At 39.3% G+C, this 17,683-nt stretch overlaps 1 protein-coding gene across 4 annotated transcripts; it reads right to left on the reverse strand.

Annotated features, from left to right (window-relative positions):
• Window positions 1-1,181: 1,181 nt before the first annotated feature.
• On the reverse strand, window positions 1,182-16,270 carry LOC146479296 (uncharacterized). 4 transcript variants are annotated; one of them, XM_085110936.1, is made up of 8 exons: window positions 16,045-16,267; window positions 14,573-15,200; window positions 10,021-10,625; window positions 8,767-8,970; window positions 5,705-6,027; window positions 4,783-4,860; window positions 3,535-3,678; window positions 1,182-1,797 (listed from the first exon to the last, which is right to left on the reverse strand). In XM_085110936.1, exons 2-8 carry the CDS (start codon window positions 14,620-14,622, stop codon window positions 1,669-1,671), a joined length of 1,533 nt encoding a protein of 510 aa, XP_084967062.1. In that variant the 5' UTR covers window positions 14,623-15,200; window positions 16,045-16,267; the 3' UTR covers window positions 1,182-1,668. The 4 variants fall into 4 exon arrangements, with proteins under 4 accessions (XP_084967062.1, XP_084967060.1, XP_084967061.1 ...); XM_085110934.1 differs by lacking the exon at window positions 16,045-16,267 and adding an exon at window positions 8,224-8,307 and having other exon boundaries at window positions 14,573-14,753; XM_085110935.1 differs by lacking the exons at window positions 14,573-15,200; window positions 16,045-16,267 and adding exons at window positions 8,224-8,307; window positions 12,360-12,502.
• Window positions 16,271-17,683: the final 1,413 nt, after the last annotated feature.

Genomic DNA, 17,683 nt, shown 5'->3' on the forward strand with positions numbered 1-17,683 from the left:
AATTCATGAGGTAAACACTCAGTACAATTTGTACTGGGGCGACTAAGACAGGCACGGATTCGTGGAACAAACTTTCCATTGAGCGATTCTGGGTACAATTATCTGACAGTAGGACGAGGTAAAACATATTTGTTTAAATGTTTTATCAGCGGCTGAAATTTTCTTGATTGTATGGTAACACTACCTGACGAATGGGGACGCCATTTTCATGAATTTTGAGCCTTTAGCGATTGTTTTTAGAGAAAAACAATTTTTGTTCCGTTTCATATGACAAGCGTTTTAATTCCACTAAACCCTTTTCCTCTTAAACTTGATACAGTGGAACCTCGATTTAACGAACGATATTCTCCAGCCCGGCCTTTTAAAATGTATGGAACTGAGCCTCTATATAACGCACTAATTTCCCTAGTCCCTTGGAACTTCGTGAAACCAAGGGTCCACTGCATTCCTTATTGTAAACCGGACAAGGTTGGATGCGAGCCCGGTGAGTAAGAGGAGGGAATTGTTCAGTCCCTTCTTCTTATGTGCACGATAATACAGTCAAACCTCTGCTAACGGACACCTCCTGTTGGCGGACACCTCTCGTAAGCGGACACTTGGTCATGTTCTCAGCTGCATAAAAACACTGCATTTTTAACCTCCTACAAGCGGACACCTCTCTTAGGACGGTGCCTACTAATAAAGAAGTATTTCTTTTTTTTGGTTTATGACTATGCGGAGAAAGCAGATCTTAGTTTGGGCTATTGAAATCCAAAAAGAAAATTGGGGGTAACCACGCATTTTTTAGAGATAATTTAGCAACAATATTCCTAAAAGAGTTAAATACAAAGTAATGTGTGTTCTCTCCAAATTGAAGCTTCAGTATCTCTGAAAAATACATGGTTACCCCCAATTTTCTTTTTGGATACCAAGAGCACTTGCTAAGTTCTGCTTTCTCCGCATAGTTTTAAACCGTTTAAAAATATCCCTGTATAATTTGTAGGCACCACCCATGGGAAACTCGAGTATCTCGAGATGCGCAGAACGTATGCGCAGTAACAAACGTAGACACCGTCCTAAAGCGGACACTTTTTCTGGCCCCAAGAGTGTCCGTACACGAGAGGCTCGACTGTATCCAATATTTCCTCTCCTCAGAGTGACACCAAATCGAGTTATTTACTGCAGAGACAATAGTACGAAGGTCAACAAAAAGTAGCTTTATTATCAGAATAGGCCTTGACAAATTACAACAACCTGAAGAAAAACTGCTTGCAGAATTTTTCCGCGAGCCCAAATTGTGCTGAAACGGCAAAACTATACTGCATTGGAATTCAGAAGAAGTAAGGAGATTTGGATGAGAAAACGAACTTGATAAACAGACTGATAACAAATCCTTTTTTTTTTCAAACTTATTAAAGTACGTTAAACACATTTTCCTAATAATTGAGTTCTTTTGAAACAACTAAAACGTGCTGAAAATATTCTGAAGCGTTAAAAGGCAGAAAGATTAAAATTAGTGAACATGATAAAGACAAGACCTAAGGAATAAATTTACATTTTTTACATTTACTTTGTAATTCGGAGAAAATGACAAGGATGTCTTTCTTTAAAACGTTTTTCGATACACTTTCAAAAATATCTTGCAAAACGCGTCCATATTTACTGTTCACCGAGACATGACAGTTCGTATCACTCGTCCTGTTCTTCCATGGAGTCTTGTAGCAGTAACATTTCTTCAAAGTTTGGTAAGTTTATTTTCAGCAAACGATTGAAGATATTCTCAAGCTCCTCCCCGGCGGTGTACACGTACGAGTCGGGCTGAAGAAGTAACGAAAGAAATAAGTACCAGCTAGGCATTAGAACAGTACAGGTGCCACCAATGTACAGGGTGCATGCTTGGTTATTGTAGAATGAAGTCTGTACTTTACCACTCTCCGTGGATGAGAAGTTAGTCTTTATATCACAGGGCTTGCTTCCCTCCCTCCTCATAACTATTTCTAAAAAGTTCACTGACACCCACAAGACTGCTAATAATTTTCTTATACTTAAACCACCTTTCTATTTCTGTCAGAAAAAGTTTATTTCTCATCGTAGACTCGTTTTGATATCGAGGCTTACCAAAATTAAACTATGTCCAACGAAATACTAACAGCGAATGGACCTTTTTCATAAATGGCGGCCGATCAATTATTCTTTTATATTAGCCCTACTAACCTCATTTTAGAGCATTTTTTTTTTAATTTTGCCATGCTAACGAGGTTAGTAAGGCTAATTTTCATGAGAATAAAAGAATTGTTTATCAGCCGCCGTTTATGAAAAAGGTGTATACTGACATACGCCCGACTAAGCACCCATTTTGGGCGACACAAAATATTCTCAAGGTAAATTTTTATTCTTTAAAAAAAAACTCACTGGGCTGATCAAAGGTTTCGTGACCTTTAGTTGGATATGGGCTCATTTTGACCAGACACTAGTCTGCATACCTCCTAGCAGTCATTTCATTCCCGCGAACGCGAGAAGCCCTCGCGAGCCGCGCGCGCTATCGAAAAGGAAACTACTGCTACGTAGCAGGCTAATCAGACATTGCCTGGTGTCTGACAGGGTTCACACCTCAAAATTGACAAGATGACTTTGAAACAATAACCGAAATGCCCCACTGGCTGAACGTTTTGATGCTTCACACAAAGTTTGCTAAATTCCTTTACTTTTCAACCATCACCAAAAAACAATTTTGGGAAAAACAATCTGAAATTCCATGACTTTTCGATGACCCAAACAAATTTTTCTAATTCCTTTGACTTTTCCAGACGTGGACTTTCATGACTTTTTGATGACCGTATGAACCCTGTCTGACCGTTATATGTATATGCATGTCTACAGTACAGTGAAATGGCTGAAGCAAGAAAGAGACAAATTCGCCGGCCCTTTTATCATTTTCTAAATGAGAGATTTAGAATTACGCCAACGGTAGAAATGATCACGTGACCATGTTTACTCCATATTTGCCGCTCGCTGTTTTCAGTTTCTCTGTAAAATTGAGTAGTTTTGCGTTAGCATCAAAGGCCAGAATTATTTTGCACGATTCTTATCTAAAACTAATTTTTCAAAACATAAACGTGAATCTAGCGTTTGCCGTAAACACGATTGTAAATCTCTCTAATATTTTAACAAGAGTACGTAAAACACAACGGGTCAGTTATTAAAAGACAGTTCAGCCGGTGTTTAACAAAACCACGTTCTAAACCATTTTCAATTTTGCCCACAGTCATATCTAAACATTGTCTGCTGTTTACAGTAACAAGAAGGTTGCATCCCAGACTACAAAACTATTTATCTCCCTAAAATAAACCCCTTATCAACAGATTTGGAGGCCCACTGATTGTCTTAAGCCGCGGCCTAAGTTAGACTGTTTAAACAACTGGCCCAACGTGTTGAGGGATGAGAGTTTTCTACCGCTATCAAACTATAACAAGGGGTTTTATTCGCGGCACATCCTAAAGACTATCATCCTGCTTTGTCCTTTGTTCTAACAAGTTAAAACACACTGTTCCATACCGCATTGTACGTTCTACAGTTACTGATCATCAGTCGGAAGTCCTTCACAAAATCCACAGCAGAAGTGTACTGTAGCGAGTGTAGCCTCTCCTTAATGACAGACAGGTCTATGGGATTCCTGATGACTCTATAGTAATCCGGTGACTAGGATGATAAAAAAAAAAGCATTGCTGCACTGAATACCCACAATTGTGTATACATTAAATAATGAATACCAAGTAAGGTTAAATATTTTTAGCGACTACTGAACTTAGCCATTTTTACTGAGGAAGAATCAGAATTACATATTCGAGATCTTGGCCAGCATTTCAAACTGAACGAGCAAAACCGAAAAACAGTATATGTGTTCTAAGATAGACTGCGAACAGTCTCTCTTCTCCTTGTCGATGCGCGAGCGTCGAAGTGAGGATCCTCCCTCTCCTCGATCCTTCCTCGTTTATACAGTTACTTTGCATTGCTCGCAGTCTAATTTTAAGGACGGTGCCTATTATTGTTACTGCGCATACGTTGTGCACATCTCGTGATACTCGGGTTTTCTATGGGTAGTGCCTACTAATACAGGGATATTTTCGCGTGGTTTAAAACTATGCGAAGAAAGCAGAACTTAGAAAGTGGTTTTGGTATCCAAAGAGAAAATTGGGGGTAACCATGCATTTTTTTTTTAGGGATAATTAAGGTTCAATTTGGAAAAAAAAACGCCATACATTGCTTTGTATTTTACTGCTTTTTAGAATAGTTGTTGCTAAAAATTAAAAAGCATGGTTACCCCCAATTTTCTTTTTGGATTTCCATAGCCCTTGCTAATATCTGCTTTTCCCGCATGGTCATAAACCGCGCAAAAATACTTCGGTATTAGTGGGCACCGTCCTTAAGAAGGCCTTTGTAACTGAAGCGACTCGAATTTGAGTTGAGCGGATCCTCTTCTGGGAGAACAGGCTAGCCGGCAACATCAAGAAGATTCCGTTATGCACTCAGAAGATGGTGTGGTAAATACTCTAGATGTAAAAAAAATAGTTGTCTCTTTAACGCTCTGTGTGTGTGTGTGAGAGAGAGGACGACTTTTAAAAATTTTATAACTATTTAAATTAATTAATGCTAATTTCGGATATTACATAATTCAATAATTCATAATTCAACAATTTTTGACCAACTTGAAATTTAGCACTCGCTTAGAAATAGTAACCTTAAAGTAGGCGGAGTTGGCCATGTTCTTAACTCAGTATGCTGTATTTGATATGGATGAGTTACCTGTCTCTTATCTACAGGACGGGCAAATGGATAACTCTCATCCTGTGCCCATAGCTCTGTAAGAATAGCGTCACACTTCTGCAAGGACAAATGAAAGCAAATGAGCCCTAGTTTCCCGTAGGGGTCGGTTTTTTTTGTTTTGTCTTTTTACACAAAATTTGGTATATTATAGAACTGTAACGTAGACTGAGGAAATAAATTTTTTCCCGATCCTGTCATATTGAAAATTGGAAAATAGAATTAGCTTTCAGGATCTAAAATTTTCAAAGCGTTTACAAACTTTCGATTTTTTCGCGGAATCTTTTTCAAGTAAGTGAGAGGTTAATTTAAGGTTACCCGGTACCTTCAGAGGTGTCTTCAGAGGTGTCTCGCGTCCAAGCGATGTAGCGCGTCCGGTTTAAACAGTAGATACCTGAACCCTCATATCAAATTAAAGCTTATACAGCTGGCTATCCAACTAAACCAAGAATTTTGAAATAAAATGAATTTTGACTTGTAGCTTTAAAAAAGGTGATTCGGACGCTTGCAATTAGAGGCCTGGAAAAATTCGACAATTTATTTTATTTCAAAATTCTTGGTTTGGTTTGATATTCAGCTCTATAAGCTTTAATTTGATATAGGGGTTTAGGTATCTACAGTTTAAACTGGACGCGCTACATCGCTTAAACGCGAGACACCTCTGAAGGTCCCGGGTAACCTTAACCTCAGGATCTAAAAATTTCAAAGCGTTTAGTAAATACAAAGTTTCGATTCCTACGCGGAATCTTTAATTTAGCCTCTCACTTACTTGAAAAAGATTCTGCGAAGGAATCAAAAGTTTGTAAACACTTTAAAGATTTTTAGTTCCTGGAAGCTAAATTTGTCTTCCAATGCAACGTAGACTATTTGCAAAATTGTCAAATCACAAAATAATTTCCATTACCTGAAACTCTTTGGACAATTCTCCTCCCCTTCGTCTGCGCTTACAGTTCTCCCCTACCGATGGCGACCCTGGAGTCGACTTTGGGCTAAAACAAGCAGGACTCTTTGGCGATCGTGCAACTCTGCAGGGCCGCTTGGATAGTTTGCTGGGTGAAGGCGTTGTAGCTTGCAAGGTTTTTCTTGCCAAAGCTTTTGATGGTGTTGTTGACGTGTTGCGGCTGCATTCTGGAGTGATTTGAGAGGCTGCATCACTGTTCCTGGGTTGTTTGGCACGCGGCTCATCACACGAAGAAGGCGATGGGTTGGGAAAGAACCTCTTTCTACCTACATTATGAATAAACAAAGACAATATTTGACTAAGGTACAACCGACCATAGAGCCACGGCACTTAAGGGAGCGAAAACGTCACTATTAAAATGAATTCCCTTTTTTTCAAAGGTTGTCACGACAATTGCAATCTGCCTTAAATGTCAAATGTAAGTGACATTTCCTGGAGTTGAATTCTTGGAGACCGCACCCAAGTTTACAAAGACAAAGAAAAAATCGTTGCCGTGTGTTAACGTCCACCATAAAACGTCCCATCAGGAAATTTTACGTACTTGAAGTCGTGGAGTGACGGCAAAGAAATGTACCAAAAAGTGTAATGCACGTACAGAGTTGTTGTTTTGGTTGATAAGCCTGTTGCTTTTTTGACGGTTTCGCCGTTGCCGTCGTTGCTAATTAAGGCTCCCTATCATTAATACCAGAACTGAAACGGTGGTATCGAAAACGAAGACCGAAGCACCCCAAAAATCGAAAACGAAGCACTCTAGGTCGAAAACGAAGGACCCAAGGTCGAAAACGAAGCACTCTAAAACACGAAAACGAAGCACTAAGGTCGAAAACGAAGCACCCTATTTTCAATCAATAGGACATTTTCGCTATGGCGTCATTTGACTACAACTACCAGAATTCTTCAGTTGTTTGTTTTCTCATGCTAACTAGAGCTATTGTTCTTTGCTCTCCACTGGGATTACAAAATTTGAATTTGAAAAGGAAAACGAAATGAATTCTGGTAGTTGTAGTCAATTGACGCCATCATGAAAAAGGCCTATTACAATCACTTCAACAGAGGCGAAAAACCAAATTTATGTTGATTAGATAGATAGATTGTTGTTAAAGAACTAAAAAGCTTTTACAGGAGAAAAATATCAACAAAAGGTAAAGCTTGACATGCTTTATTCACGTGGAAAACAGGAAATGCCACTTTGAAGTGTTACTTTTAATTCAGTCAGGGCTGCGGAAATTCATTTTCAACTCGCAGTTGAATATTTTCGTATAGCACTCTATCCTTAATCGTGCTTGATTCGTGATTAAATTTCAACCCTTAGTCAGCCTCAAAAACTGAGTGCTTCGTTTTGGACCTAGAGTGCTTCGTTTTCGAGTTTTAGGGTGCTTTGTTTTGGACCTAGAGTCCTCCGTTTTCGACCTTGGGTGCTTCGTTTTCGCGTTTTGGGGTGCTTCGTGCTTCGGTCTTTGTTTTCGAGTGCTTCGTTTTCGATACTACCGAACTGAAACATGGGGTTCCTTTCATTGAACCCAAATTTTAGCATCGGGATCTAAGTATCACATATATCAAATAGAACATTATTTAACATATCGAGCCAGGGTATAACCATAGAGGTGTTTACTTTTAAGAGTACAAAAACTAAATTTATGAAACTATTGAATTTGCCGAGATATTTGGAAAGAGCGTGAAGAAAAATGCCAATTCGCCAAAAATCAGCATCTTTTACTATGCTCTGATGACTCCATACCAATCCTCCTTATCATAACGTTATCTGGTTAGAAGGATTTGTGTAGAGTCACTGAATTACGACAGTGCCAAATTTCAACAAGACGCTGATTTTTGGCAACTAAACATTTTCCATCATGCTCTTTCTGACTACTGTATATTAGTAAATCCCATAATTTCACAAATTCAAATATTTGTTGCATCACCCTTTAGGATTCTAAAGAGAGATATCAAGTTTTTTTTTAAAAATTTGAATAAAGCAAGCAATAAAGCAAGCAATTTTTGAATTTGAATTAAGTATTATTATTAAGTGTCTACTTTGGAAAAGTGTCTTCTAAAAAGAGGTTCACTTTTTTGAGAATACTGAGTGGGGGTGGAGCATAGAGGAAAAACAGGACCAGAAGTATTTGATGGGGGTATTACATGTAAATGGGTGCGGAGTGGTGGGTTGGATGTGTGAATTGGAGATGGGGAGCTGTACATGATCAACAACATCCAACTCACAACATACTACATTCGAGATTAAGAATAGTGGGGAAAGATTGATAAAGAGAAATAATCTAAATTAGGGAAATTTAAAGATGAAGTGTTGTGCAGTGATAGCTGCTCACAAAGTGATAAGTTCCTAAAGGAGACACTTCTGTCAGTGTGTTGAATATATACAGCTTTATCACTTTTACCATTGTGTTAGCTGAAATGTTGGTGTCAAAAAATTAAATCATTGGTCTGCCTTGACTCTAACACACCTGGTCTGTACTCTGGAGAGGGTCTGCAATCATTGTTATTTGCATCTGACGAACTTTCTGTTAATTTATTGGACATAATACAATCTGAGAGAAGAATGAGCACTGATTAATAAGATATTAATAATAACATTATGATTACTCTAACTTAGAATATAGAATTATCAATCATTTCATCACTATTATTAAAATGTGGAGTTATTTAGAACTTACAAGAAATCTTGGAGACAAAGCATAAAATGTGCAAAATATGTGGCTGTCTTGTGCTAGGAGAGGGATTAGGTCTCACCACCAAAATCATCTGTTCATCACTTTGCTTGTTGGTTGTTGTTGTTGTTGTTGTTGTTTTTTTTTTCCGGTGTCCTGGCCAATCTTTTAAATTCAATCAATGATTGATTGGGAACCCTTGCTGTTGGTGATTCTCATCTGTGCTAATCTGTTAAAGTTGGTGCACTCATTACGGTTTGCAAAATGATACTTTGGACTCTGAGCTGAAGTTCTGAAGCACAAGACTAACATCCTCTCAAAAATATTCATTACAATTACCTCCAATCTGCATAGTTGAGTATGACGTCAGTTTGATAACTTGCTTGAGCTGTTCAGAAATCTGGTCCTCAAACTTGATTATGGAACTCAGGTCCTTTATTGGCCGTTCGTCATCTTTCGAATTGCATAGCTCTTCAAGTCTCATGAAAACAGACGGGAATTCCACTGCGAGACTTCTGGCGTCTTTGGTCAACAGCAACTGCCCTGTTTTATCAATAGGAACTAAGCTGTAGATGGTATAATTACTGGTATTTTTTTTAAGGAAACTCCATCTGGCATCACTAACACCCTCTTTTTCCTTTCTTTTTCCACCCTACCCTGCCTTGGGACAGCAGCATATTTAAATATCATTTTATTAAAACTGCCAAGTTAAATTTGAATTGAATTTGCACTACATTTGCTTTTATTTTTTCTGTTCACAAGGGGGAAGAATTCTGTATTTATCATGCAATCTGATTGGCTCCGGCATCAGGCGGAATCTTTCTGACCCAGGTGGATTAATTATGTGATTTGTTGCCATACCTGAGCTTTGTATTCTTGTGGAAAAAAGTAAAAATGTTATCCACCAGCCTAGGTAGGTCCATATTGGGAAAAACTGTGTCCTCTGTCTTGAGTATGGCTCTGGTCCTCAGGCACAGTTTTCCCAATATGGAGCTCCTGACTGTTGAATAACACAAATATAAACAGCCATGTAAATTAACACCTAACTTGACATAAAGTTATACAGTTTAATAAAATAATTGTACAAGCACTTGACTTTATAATATATGTAATAGGACTACGTGCCGTCCAACTGGATGTGAAAAATTCCAAGGAATGCTTAAATTGGATGAGGCTACAGGTCATCTGTCTAATTTGACAGTAAGAGGAATTTTTTAAATCTAATTCCTTCCAAATAGGACAGCATGTGGTACTAGTACAAGAACATTTTTAATTACAAAATAAATACATGTAGTCTGTCTTATTAATTTTACTTACATTGCACAAGATCAAATTTTATAAATACCCCAATTTTTGAAATAATCCAAAGTAATAACTAGTTTGGATGTGAGGGAAAATCAGCAATTACACTGTAGTGCTATAAATGGTTACCTCAATAGGATTTTAGCATGACAATATAATTTAAAATTGAAACACATTACAGGACTGACTGTATAAACTAGCTATGCTAAACCAGATGTTCCTGTATTATAAATAAATAAATAAATAAATAAATAAATAAATAAATAAATAAGTAAATAAATAAAAACTTGCCTTCCTCAGAAAGAGCCTTGAGGTTTCTCACAGCATTCCGAACTTCCACACGTTCATCATTAACTTCTAAAAATTCATCAAAATATCTTCGGGCACTCTGTACAAGCTCCACCTCTGACTCTTCCAGGTATTTTCGAAGTTTTACAAAAGCGCACTTTATATAATTGACTGCAGCATTGGTTGTATTTTTTGCAGCATTTTCCACCCTAGTTATTTCACTGGTTAATCTTTCAATCAATTCAGAGGCGGTGCTTAGCTTCTTTTCCATAAGTGACCGCAGCTTTGGAACAGTTTCTTCAATATCATCGATAACGTGATGCGCAAATTCTGGTGCCTGTGTATTTTCCTTCTTGCAAATGACACACATAGGCTCAAGTGTTGTGAGGTTGAAATAATCAAGTGTGTGCTTATGCACACAACAGATGGCTCGCAGCTCTGTGAGTTTTCCATGCTTTGATTTACGTTCATTCCCGCAGTGTTCCCTGTCATAGCAACTGCTGCAGAACATGGCAGAACATTCTGGACAATAGAACTCAGCAATATTACCATTGCAATACTCACTGCAATGTGGAATCTGTGTGTTTGCTGATGATGACTGCATTCTTCTATGGAAACACAGTGCGTGTATTAATATCGTCATTACTAATAATATACTAGTATCATTGGAAAAATAAGCATTTTATTTGAAATCTGCACAACAATAAAAAATCATTCTTATGACAAGCTTACTAAAAGTAGGAAAAACTTGATTTCTTGGTTCAAGATGAATATCAGTAATCACTGACATTTTTGCAGCTGCTGCAAAGAAAATTGTTTGGTTGAGTTTTCACTAGTGATGATGCAGCAGGAACATGTCTTTTATGTACATGCAGCAGTTTTGTATCAAGCAATGTATCAAGGGGAGACAGAATCACACCACACACTGATGCATGCACAAAAATAGTTAACATAGCGAGACTTGTGTCTTGGAGACAGCATGCAGTTACACATATATGCCAACTCTCCCACATTTCTATAGATCTGCTTCTTGTTCGGGAACACTTATATTTCATATGGAGGCCAATCTCTGGTAAGAGAACATACATTCATCCATTTTCATCATATTAACCTGAGGCTTCAAATGATTTGGGCGAACTATTATTACTTATTAGTTAGTAAGGGACTGGTCATAAAGTACCGGGGGGGGTGGGCTGGAAAAATTCATTTTTACGAAGGCTAGTTTTGTGTGACCCACCCTCATATTTTTGCAGAATAATGCATGGCCCACCCATATTTTTCAGGTAAAAAATGAAATGACCCACCCCTAGTAAATAAAGGTAAGACTATACATAAAACTAGACAAATTAGAGGACAAGTATGATAGAGGAAGGAGCACACATGCACAAAGTCTTGTTTTTGAAGTTTATCATTGCATGAGATCTATTTTTGTTGAAATACCTGAAATGATTTTGAGAAGATAATGTGCATCTAATATGTATCATTAATAACCACATGGAATCATAGTTGTTCATTTTAATGGATGCGAGTGAACTTGCCCTTTTCTTGATAGAATGTGTAGTTCCAGAAAATATCCTTACCCCACCCATGGAGGGAATTCAAGATTCTGGAGGGGATGGTGGTAAGAGAAAGAACAAAATTACAGAGATTGTATGAAAGAAACTTGGAAGTTCCTGGCGGTAGGGCGTCCTTTTATAAATTCCCTCTGTGATGGGGGATGGATATTTTCTGAAACTACACAATTATAATTTGTGCTTTTACTGTTAATACATTTCACAGTTTTACTGGCAAAAGGCACCATTTGATGCAAAACATGTGCAAAAATATTATGTGCCCCACCCCTTTAATGATGTATGGTTTTTGCTAGCCCACCCCTTTTTACATGCATGAAAACAGTGACCCACCCCCCCTTTTTTTCCAGCCCACCCCCCCCTGTACTTTATGACCAGTCCCTAAGTTCTCATGATGAGACCTTTCTGAGGTCGGGGCGACGGTTTGAATTTCAAGATTTTTCGCGGGAACTTCCGTACACTTGTAGATACAACTTACGCTCTAGCAACTTTTTTTGCAATAAATCCGAACGGAAAATCAATATCTTTGAAGAATTTGACCCCTTTCATGTCTTGCTAACATCAGAAGCATTCAAATGAAAGGCAGCAACAAGAAAATGTGGACGCGACTAGGTAACAACGTGACAACCACCGTTCGTGCGGAATAAACACGCCTCATTTAGAATTGCGGCTCGTAAAACGGGAGCATTTTGAAACTATGGCTGGCTTTATCGATGCTGCTTACGTTTAGCGAACGTCTACTCGCTAAACATATAAAACCTGAGTACTTACCTTACGTTTATGTTATGTATGGATGTCGCATCTATTTGAACTGCAAGAATCGTTACGAAACCTGCGAATGTTGTTACACTCGACCCACTCTTTTTCGTAAATTGCGCAACATGTAATACACATTGGCGTCACACCTTACGTCACGCACAGAGAGGAAACAAACCCCCCCCCCCCCCCCCTTTTTTTTAAGAAATATTATTTCTTTTACTTTCTCCACTTACTTCCAGTACTTAGTGATGACATTGTTCAGCGGCCAAAGAGAAGAGTTTGGAGTAAAATACAGGGGAAAATGAATATGAATTGTCGTTGGCTCAACTCCTACGGGGAGAAAAATTTTTCATGGAGTTGCCACCCTGGAGTCAGCTTTCAATCATCGAATGAGATTCTACAGGCTCTATTCACTAAAACCATTTCTATTTCGCAATCTCATCGGGTATTCCTTTTATTGACTATCCGGTTCTAATAAGCGCCCCGGTCAGTTAGCTCGCTTTATGTAATATATCAAACGCGAGAAAGCGTGTTTCATCAGAAATCCAAACACCCCGGGGGGGGGGTACTTCTCGGAATTCTTGGTGGGGGTGTGCCGCCCGGGTCTTCAAATCCCGACCCTATTTCAGACCTAAACATACCATTTTTCACACCCGTTTTCAGACCTGACCTTTAAAATTCATACCCGTTTTCAGACCTGATAATTATGCATCAGTGCCGAACGGAAGTTGACGCAAGGAGTAAAAGTAAGCTGGAATGACATAGTTTATCTATTTCTTTTTCTCGCTATCAGTTAGTCGTTCCAGTTACGTACTGAGAAGAAAAATATGTTTGTAAGCTTTCGTAAATGTTCCCGGCCCCAAAAACCCGACCCGATTTCAGAACGTAATTATCAAAATCTATACCCGTTTCAGACCAAAACGGCTCAAAAACCATACCCTTTGGGGCGGCACATACCTATATACCTTATATAGGGGAGTACCCCCCCCGGGCCAAACACTGAGAAGTAGGTTGAAAAAACGAGGCGCAGCCCCGGGGGGGGGGGGGTACTCCTCGGAATTCTTGGTGGGGGTGTGCCGCCCGGGTCTTCAAATCCCGACCCTATTTCAGACCTAAACATGCCATTTTCCACACCCGTTTTCAGACCTGACCTCTAAATTTCAGACCTGATAATTATGCATCAGTGCCGAAAGGAAGTTGACGCAAGGAGTAAAAGTAAGCTGGAATGACATAGTTTATCTATTTCTTTTTCTCGCTATCAGTTAGTCGTTCCAGTTACGTACTGAGAAGAAAAATATGTTTGTAAGCTTTCGTAAATGTTCCCGGCCCCAAAAACCCGACCCGATTTCAGACCGTTATTGTCAAAATCTATACCCGTTTTCAGATCAAAACGGCTCAAAAACCATACCCTTTGGGGCGGCACATACCTATATACCTTATATAGGGGAGTACCCCCCCCCCCCCGGGGGCGCAGCCGAGTTTTTTAACTGAAACGACTTCAAGATGTTTGGATATCTGATGAAACACACTTTCGAGTGTTTGATATGGCTTCTCAAATGACCAATAATTCTTCGAGAAATTCAAGGCTAAAGTTGGCAAAATTTTATTGTAATTAGGATCACATATCCAAATCACGGTCACGGTAGTGATTTTCTTTGTTTTCTTTTGATGAACTTTCGAGTATTTGATATGGCTTCTCAAATGATCAATAATTCTTGGAGAAATTCAAGGTTAAAGTTTAAAAAAAATTTGGTAATTAGGAACACATATCCGAACCACGATCACATTGGCGATTTACTTTGTTTTCTCTTGATGAATTGTTAATGAGTTTGAGAACTGAATTTGAAAGCATGTGGCGGGGTCATGGACTGCGTAAACTTCCTTTTCCGTAACTTGAGTATTCCTGCAAGATGTTGACACTGAAACCATGGACACATTACTACTCTGAATTCGTATTCTTGATATTTTACTGGTGAAGTTTGACTTAGTTTCTGCTATTGTTTATAGACGGTTTTTGCACTGCTCTTCACATGGTTTTGTCGAAACTGAGGAATTAAGCATTCTGTCTCTAACAAGCGTTGTGCTCCGAAACTGAAATAACTGTTGTTAAATCTAATCTATCTCTACGCTAGCTCGGCAATAAAAACAAAATCAGTTTTCTGTGAGAATTCAAGATCCACAGTTGTAGTGTTTTCGGGGTTTCCTCCTTAGGTTATTTAACTTACCCACTTTTCCAGGGATGTATGGGTGTAAACGGTAACAATCGCCGATCCATGATCCATTCACATCACAACGCTGCCGGTGACTGACTCCGTACCTATACTAGTTGCTATGTAGGGGTTTTTGACAGCACCTATTGATAGGATACGAGTGAAACGAGGCTCGAGGGGCCTTATGGTTCTTGGTCCCTACCCATAACCCTCTCGTGCCTGGCTTCACTTGTCTCCATAATAAAAAGAGTCGCCGGCGTGGGTATTTCGTCCATTCATCATCAGTAATGCTGTACTTGCTTTTTGCTAATTTTGTTTAATGTACAAACACACTGATGACTACAGATTTGAGGCCAAAACCTCACCAAACCAATGCTTTAATAATTACATCGATATCACTTCGGTCACTTCTTCACTTTCCAAATCAAAATCCTTGCTCGCCCGAGGACCACGAAGTTGATGCACCTTCCCTGTGGTTACGCATACGCTGCGCTTTAGTACCCGACTCTAAAGCTTCTGTCCATGGTGTTGCAGTCCAAAAGTGAAAAGGTTCAAGGCGGTGTTTTCGGCTGCTTGAGAGGAGTGGAGGGGAGGGGGTAACGATACCCATAGTTCCTGGTTGGCCAAGGTTACCTATGTTTATCTGTAAAGCAGGTTAAAACTAACTGAGAACGTGAAAATTAAATGACGGCGCAATCAACACAGAAGTACAAAACGGCAACTCATTGCACGCAAGCTATTAAAAGGTAACCAGTCCTTAATCTCCAAAGCGAAACAACGTTACTCGCGAGGCTGCAAACTGAGCTACTTGCCTAGGACAGTGCCTCCTTTCGGTTGCTGCGCATCAGGCGTTCTGCGCATCTCAGGGTGGTCCGAGAAACTCGGTTTTCTTAAAGGGGAGTGTCACGTGGTTTTTGACCTCTTTTGATAAAAATAGCGAAATAAGACCTTGACTTAGCTATAACATAATTCTAGAACAACGAGAGGAAAGAAATCAGCTCAGTTCTTGAAAGGAACAACTCGTACTCTGACCTAGTCGAGAACATGAAAAACATTAATTAGCCTGACATTTTTTCAAGTTTCAATCCATTCCAACCTACTCTGTCTCTGAACAAGAGGCAGTAATCGACCGTTTTATTGCACTGGGGTGATAATTTAAAACAAAACCATTAGACAGTTATTTCTTTGTTTCTGTTGTCGGACAAACAATTCGGGGTTTTGAAATGACATCAAATTCTCGTGATACTTCCCCTTTAATGGCGGTGCCTACTGAAGCAAAGATATTTTCAGTGAAATCCAAAATAGAAAATGAGGGTGAACCACGCGTTTTTCAGAGATAATTAAGCAGCAATGTATGGTATTTTTCTTCAAATTGGAGCTTAATTATCTCTGAAAAATGCTTGTTTACCCCTAATTTTCCTTTTGGATTCCAACAACCGTTACAAAGATCTACTTATCCCGCATAGCCATAAACCACGCAAAAATACCTTTGTACTAGGACTGAGGAACCGTCGTTAACTGTTCTACTCGCAGAGAAACTTGTTTGAAGACTTTGCAGATTTACAAAAACGCACGAAATATCGGCTGACTCTCTTCGCAATCATTAGGAGAGGCACGGAGGACCACGTCTTCTTGTAAAAGCAACTGTATTTATACACATGTAGCTGCTTCTGGAGCCCTCTTTATGAAATAGGTAGCTTGTTTATTTTCCGGGTACTTGTAAAATTACTGCATCGACAAGGCCTTGGGAGCCAAGCATGCTTGCTTACCGTGACAACCAGCACGTTTTCAACGCAGTACCCAGCGAAAAAGTCAAAACATGACTGACTCAGGAAGCAAACAATGCATGGCTGAACTACGGAAAGGAAAAATCAATGTTGAAGCTGTGCCAGACCATTATTTAAGTTTTCGCGGAGGTCTAAGCCAATGTCAATGGTACTCAAGAACACCACCTTTTTAAGTACTTAACTACTCAGAAAAAAGATGGCATAACAATAAGCTTAGAGCTAAGATATGTGTGGCCTGACCTTGGCTTGTTGAATTGATTGGCACGAGACGCTCAAATCCCGCAGGTAGCTTAGCCGGGTTGCAGGATACTTAATCTTAATGCGGTAAGGTAATTGTAATTTGCACGAATGTACATTAAACAAGTTATGCGTGTATGCGTGAAAACAATGAATCAATAAATGTGAATGTGAATAATGTGTGTGAAGATTTTAACAATGCCCAACTTTTGAAATCAATTTTGTGCGACGTTTCACGGTGTAGCCAAACGAATCCAGCGTCGGCGTTTACCGTTGGGTACGACAGACCATAACATATGCACTTAGGCAATGTTTCTTGCTGTTGGGAGAAGTAAAACTCAATTCTACTTCATGCAACGCTTGTTGCGGCAAATATATTGCGAGACACGTTTTTTCAGGGCAGATACACAAAGCAACGCTTCGTGTAACATGGAAAAAGTGGAAAAGGGCGTACGATGTTAAACCCAAAGAAGAAAAGTCGGGAAATCCAATAAATGCACTGATTTAATTAACCTCGCAGATGTTTTTCCCGCCCATTTCGACATCTTTTTCGCCCCCACTATCCGCCCATGGCTTTTGCTCGCCGAATTTTCTCCTGCCCGTTTTCACTTTGTCTTTGCCTCCACTATCTACATCTCCCCCCTGGATCTCCAAAGGCGGCAACAGCGCAACAAAATTGCGAGACAAGTTGCAAGGAAAATGACTAAGTGTCATAAAGGCTTTAATTGTCACCGGGCTTAAGTGAAGGGCTTGGTGCCAGTCTAGTGGGAATGTGAAATGATAAGCTGACCTTAGAATTCAAATTGCTCAAGATCTTTGTTTACAAAGAATATCCTTTTAGAAGCCAAAACTTCTGTTATCAGTAGGAGCCTGAGAGCATAACTGACCCAAATGACTTTTCAGATTGTTTTTTGTTTTAGCTCAGATTCACCAAAGTTTTTGCATATCAACCTCGTTCCTAGGGTCTCTTATTTTGAATTCCTTCGGGAAACATTGCTCCAATGTTTTATGCACTGCTTTTTGCTTCGCTCTGTGACTGATAAAACCGGAAATCTTGCTCATAATCATAGGTTTTTATTGCAAACAATGGGCAAAGCAGCTG

Source organism: Pavona decussata, unplaced genomic scaffold (genome assembly GCF_977016875.1).
Source record: "Pavona decussata unplaced genomic scaffold, jaPavDecu1.1 SCAFFOLD_59, whole genome shotgun sequence".
Classification (NCBI taxonomy): domain Eukaryota; kingdom Metazoa; phylum Cnidaria; class Anthozoa; order Scleractinia; family Agariciidae; genus Pavona; species Pavona decussata.